Here is a 5059-nt window from a genome sequence, read left to right on the forward strand (position 1 = left end):
TTATTATACGGAGACTGGACGCAATCCTATAATGTACTATAGAGAGAGAACTTCCCCACACTGCACTCTCTCTCTATATATAATGTCACATAGAGAGTGTCTGTCATTATATTACAACTGTACCCCAGATGTGACTTTGATCCCCCCGATTGTGCGCTGGAGTACTTTCCCCTGTGTGTGGAATAAATATTACATGCCACATATATTGTATGTTACAGGCGATCAGCACCCGGAGAATTATATTACTTCTGTGCTGACATTTGTCAGGTGGGAGAAGCCAATCCTATTATATATTATAAATCAATATATATGCGTGTACAATATGTGTAATATATATAATATATATAATATGAGTGTACAATATGTGTATAATATATAATATATATAATATGAGTGTACAATATGTGTAATATATATATATATATGTCACAATCAAACAATGAGGAGGGGCAGGGCCAGGGGCCCCTGTACATCCAGAGCCAAGAGCCAGCCTGCCGACAAGGGGAGAGATCTTTATTGACAAAATATTGACAGCTCATACTTCTCGGAAGTAGATCGGAGATCGGACAGGTGTGAACACAAAACACAAAAATATCTACAGCGCGACAAGAAAGTCGCAGCGCCGGCGCAGCGTCACCGAGCGTCCAATAATAATTGCAATAATAAAAGTCTTCTCAAAGTCTCCTCCGGCCACAATCCGTCCATCGGCCCGGGGCGAGTGCAAATACATGTCCTGGGGCCCTTCCCTCCGGGGCAGGTAATCCGGGGCCCGCCGCTGTGGTGTACAAAACGAAAAAGAAAAGTCCAACAAAGTGCTGATTGGCGATTAATCGTCCGATGTGACGTCGATCTCCTCCGGACTGGCCTGTTTGGTGGCGAGCCTCCAGCGATTGATGTGATGGGCCCCCTTCTTCTTCTGGGACGAGTCCGACCCTTCCTCCTCCAATTTCTGTCGCTTGAACTTCGTCCGTCGGTTCTGGAACCAGACCTTCACCTGCGGGAGATCGTACAGTTCAATCACCGATCCACAATACACAGATACATTACCGATCCACAATACACAGATCAAGCACCGATAACCAGCGATAACAGTCGTATGACTTCAGTCGGCCATTAATCCGATACACACTGATAATACACCGACCACATTCACCCGACCCATCACTAATACACTGACCACATTCGCCCACCGATACCAGGCAGTGTGTCGGATTGTCTGCAGGATTGTCGCAAATCGATGCTGAGACACTGGAACATCGGGCGCTAATCGATAAATTATACCGACATTTGTGCCTGATACCAATTCCGACCACAGCCCGACCGCTGCAGCATTATAGATCAGATCGGATATAACACACACACGTGACTCGGATCTCCTGTTTTACTGAAATTGTATTTACAACTGTAATACAGAAATATATACCGAACACCCCGATATATAATATACACCCCGATATATAATATACACCCAGATATATAATATACACCCCGATATATAATATACACCCCGATATATAATATACACCCAGATATATAATATACACCCAGATATATAATATATACACCCAGATATATAATATAAAGAACCCAGATATATAATATATACACCCAGATATATAATATAAAGAACCCAGATATATACTGTATACACCCCGATATATAATATATACACCCAGATATATACTGTATACACCCCGATAAATAATATATACACCCAGATATATAATATAAAGAACCCAGATATATAATATATACACCCAGATATATAATATAAAGAACCCAGATATATAATATAAAGAACCCAGATATATAATATATACACCCAGATATATAATATATACACCCCTATATATAATATATACACCCCGATATATAATATACACCCCGACATATAATATATACTCCCCGATATATACTGTATACACCCCGAAATGTTATATACACCCAGATATATAATATACACCCAGATATATAATATATACACCCCTATATATAATATACACACAGATATATACTGTATACACCCCGATATATTATATATACTCCCCGATATATAATATATACACAGATATATAATAATCGTGTTATTAGGTACATTCCGAACACACAAGTCGGCTGAATAATATTATATTATAAATTGTGTATAAAATCATTTTCCTGCTTCATTCACCCGCCGGACCTCCCACATATCTGCCTGAGATCCACTACACTCCGAACACAAATAATATACACCCCGATATATAATATATACCCCGATAGATTTGTCTCCTGTATGCCGATGATGAATATTCCCCCCAGTATCGGATGATTATTGTCAGTGGCGGGATGAGGGGCCCCGGAGAAGACGAGGTCGGGGCCCCGCAGTGTTGGTTGTCTGCAGCTGACAGATAAGTAAAGCCTCTAATCTGCCCGGGCCGGGGTCCTGTGGTGCTATGAAGGGGGGTCCGAGCTGTGTCCCCCTACTAGAGGGGTCACCCCAACACCTGCCACCCCCGCACCCGTCATCACTGATATCATTATTATATTATTATCACCCCCTCCCCCCATCTCCGCTCACACATCGCACACCGATCGTCTTCATTCACCTTCCTCCTCTGAGGGGCCGATTATACCGATCAATGTATATTCACCCCAAAACACCGATCTGCAGCCGCCAATACCCTCCTGATAACTATTCACCCCCTTACAGTGATACAGTGTAACTATTCACCCTCTACAGTGATACAGTGTAACTATTCACCCCCTTCCAGTGATACAGTGTAACTATTCACCCCCTTACAGTGATACAGTGTAACTATTCACCCCCTTACAGTGATACAGTGTAACTATTCACCCCCTTACAGTGATACAGTGTAACTATTCACCCTCTACAGCGATACAGTGCAACTATTCACCCCCTCTACAGTGATACAGTGTAACTATTCACCCCTCTACAGTGATACAGTGTAACTTTTCACCCCCTTACAGTGATACAGTGTAACTATTCACCCCTCTACAGTGATACAGTGTAACTATTCACCCCCTTACAGTGATACAGTGTAACTATTCACCCCCTTACAGTGATACAGTGTAACTATTCACCCCCTTACAGTGATACAGTGTAACTATTCACCCCCTTACAGTGATACAGTGTAACTATTCACCCCCTTACAGTGATACAGTGTAACTATTCACCCCCTTACAGTGATACAGTGTAACTATTCACCCCCTTACAGTGATACAGTGTAACTATTCACCCCCTTACAGTGATACAGTGTAACTATTCACCCCCTTACAGTGATACAGTGTAACTATTCACCCCCTTACAGTGATACAGTGTAACTATTCACCCCCTTACAGTGATACAGTGTAACTATTCACCCCCTTACAGTGATACAGTGTAACTATTCACCCCCTTACAGTGATACAGTGTAACTATTCACCCCCTTACAGTGATACAGTGTAACTATTCACCCCCTTACAGTGATACAGTGTAACTATTCACCCCCTTACAGTGATACAGTGTAACTATTCACCCCCTTACAGTGATACAGTGTAACTATTCACCCCCTTACAGTGATACAGTGTAACTATTCACCCCCTTACAGTGATACAGTGTAACTATTCACCCCCTTACAGTGATACAGTGTAACTATTCACCCCCTTACAGTGGTGCAGTGTAATTATTCACCCCCTTACAGTGGTACAGTGTAATTATTCACCCCCCTTACAGTGGTACAGTGTAATTATTCACCCCCCCTTACAGTGGTACAGTGTAACTATTCACCCTCTACAGTGATACAGTGTAACTATTCACCCCTACACACACACACACACACACACACACACACACACACACAGTGTACGTATCCCCCACTCGTGAGGTGGCTCCCCCTGGTCTGGGGGTGCTCAGTGTTTGGGGTGCATAGTTTAGGAGGGTGTCATACCTGGGTCTCGGTCAGGCTGAGGCTGTGGGCCAGCTGCTTCCTCTCCGCTCCCACCACATAATGGTTCTTCTCAAAGGCGTGCTCCAACCGGAGGAGCTGGGACGGGGAGAAGGCGGTTCGGATCCGTTTGGGTTTCCGGGCCAGAGCATTGTGCAGCAAGAAGCTCTCCGCACTGGTGTCATTTCCTGCAGGGGGGTCAGAGGACAGGCCATGAAGGATCTGTATAGGTACCTGAACATTCACCCAGCACCTCTGTACACCTATACTGAGCCTCGTATATATCTGAACATTCACCCAGCACCTCTGTACACCTGTACTGAGCCTCGTATATATCTGAACATTCACCCAGCACCTCTGTACACCTATACTGAGCCTCGTATATACCTGAACATTCACCCAGCACCTCTGTACACCTATACTGAGCCTCTTATATACCTGAACATTCACACAGCACCTCTGTACACCTATACTGAGCCTCGTATATAATCCATCTCTATACATTAACCGACCACATCTTATAATTCACATGCGATTGGTTGGTTTGAAGATAATAATACAATTCCATGTTTTCTGTAAAAAGCGGAACATTTATGTAACGAAATCACATTCTATTATGTTATGTTTTGTGTGATGATTCGTTCTATAATATCTGATTTTAAAAAATACATTCACCCAGCACCTCTGTACACCCATATAATACCGAGCCTCAAATATATCTCTACATTCACCCAGCACCTCTGTACACCCATATAATACCGAGCCTCAAATATATCTACACATTCACCCAGCACCTCTGTGCACCCATATAATACCGAGCCTCAAATATATCTACACATTCACCCAGCACCTCTGTACACCCATATAATACCGAGCCACAAATATACATTCACCGACCTCGGTACATTGTATAATATTAAGCCATGTACAGGCCACACAAAGTCCACATCTGAACCTGAACATTCACCCGGTCTCTGTATCTTTATACCACAGGCGATATAAAAATATATAGGCGATATCAAATCAATATCTGGATCGATACATCCATCCCCGTGCAGTTATAAGATATTCCCAACTACATCACCGAATACTTGATTACACATATATTCTGTATATTATATTATATTATATTATAT

The 5059-nt window shown here is 42.6% G+C and overlaps 1 protein-coding gene across 1 annotated transcript in view; it reads right to left on the minus strand.

The window, feature by feature from the left end:
• Positions 1-748: 748 nt before the first annotated feature.
• The window catches only part of EMX2 (empty spiracles homeobox 2), a 7712-nt gene continuing 3401 nt past the window's right edge, over positions 749-5059 (minus strand). The window contains exons 2-3 of the mRNA XM_018575441.1: positions 3927-4111; positions 749-994 (exon numbers count right to left, since the gene is read on the minus strand). Coding sequence (XP_018430943.1) covers positions 827-994; positions 3927-4111 — 353 coding nt within the window. The 3' untranslated portion in view covers positions 749-826. The remainder of the gene's footprint in view (positions 995-3926; positions 4112-5059) is intronic.

The sequence above is a fragment of the Nanorana parkeri genome, unplaced genomic scaffold, assembly GCF_000935625.1.
Source record: "Nanorana parkeri isolate BGI_ZX_2015 unplaced genomic scaffold, ASM93562v1 scaffold3933, whole genome shotgun sequence".
Lineage (NCBI taxonomy): Eukaryota > Metazoa > Chordata > Amphibia > Anura > Dicroglossidae > Nanorana > Nanorana parkeri.